The 643-nt window shown below is 60.3% G+C and overlaps 1 protein-coding gene across 1 annotated transcript in view; it reads right to left on the reverse strand.

The window, feature by feature from the left end:
- Nucleotides 1-318: 318 nt before the first annotated feature.
- Nucleotides 319-643, reverse strand: part of LOC103803918 (cleavage and polyadenylation specificity factor subunit 7-like) — a 4,238-nt gene continuing 3,913 nt past the window's right edge. The window contains exon 4 of the mRNA XM_009076500.1: nt 319-472. Coding sequence (XP_009074748.1) covers nt 319-472 — 154 coding nt within the window. The remainder of the gene's footprint in view (nt 473-643) is intronic.

Genomic DNA, 643 nt, shown 5'->3' on the forward strand with positions numbered 1-643 from the left:
AGATCCAGAGAAGAGCTACTAATAGATATGGAGGGTCTTAGCTATGTTGAGAGCCTGAAGAGCTTAAGCCCATTCAGTTTGGAGAGGAGGAGGAGGAGGCTACGAGGGATCTTCGCAGTGTGTGAGCACCTAAAAGGGGATCATAAAGACTCGGGTCAGGAGCTCACCAGGGCTCAGGAACGGGAAACAACCCCCAGAGACTTCCTGGCAGTGTTTCCCTCCCCCCCTCCCAGAATTCCCAAGGGCTGGGTGGGCTTGGCCTGGCAGCTGTGCTGGGGGATCCGTGGGGCCCACGAGGCGGAACCCCCTGCCCGCGCCTCACTCACGTTTGCGAGCCTGAGCCTCGAACTGCGACAGGTTCTGCCGGGTCGCCAGCCTCACCTCCACCTTGTCTCCGTTCAGGATCTTGCCAGGAAGGAGCTCCAGCAGTTTGTGGACTGAGTTCTCGGAGGCCACCACCACCTCCGCGTAGCTGTGCGGAGGACACGGAGGTTCACCCACTGGTAGCAGGGAGGGACCTCCCTCCAGCACACTCCTGAGCCTTCAGGGGGTCACACACTCCTCCTAAGCCATCCAGGGGTGACACACACTCCTCCCAAGCCATCCGGGGGTGACACACACTTCTCCTGAGCCATCCAGGGGT

Source organism: Acanthisitta chloris, unplaced genomic scaffold (genome assembly GCF_000695815.1).
Source record: "Acanthisitta chloris isolate BGI_N310 unplaced genomic scaffold, ASM69581v1 scaffold4086, whole genome shotgun sequence".
Taxonomy (NCBI): domain Eukaryota; kingdom Metazoa; phylum Chordata; class Aves; order Passeriformes; family Acanthisittidae; genus Acanthisitta; species Acanthisitta chloris.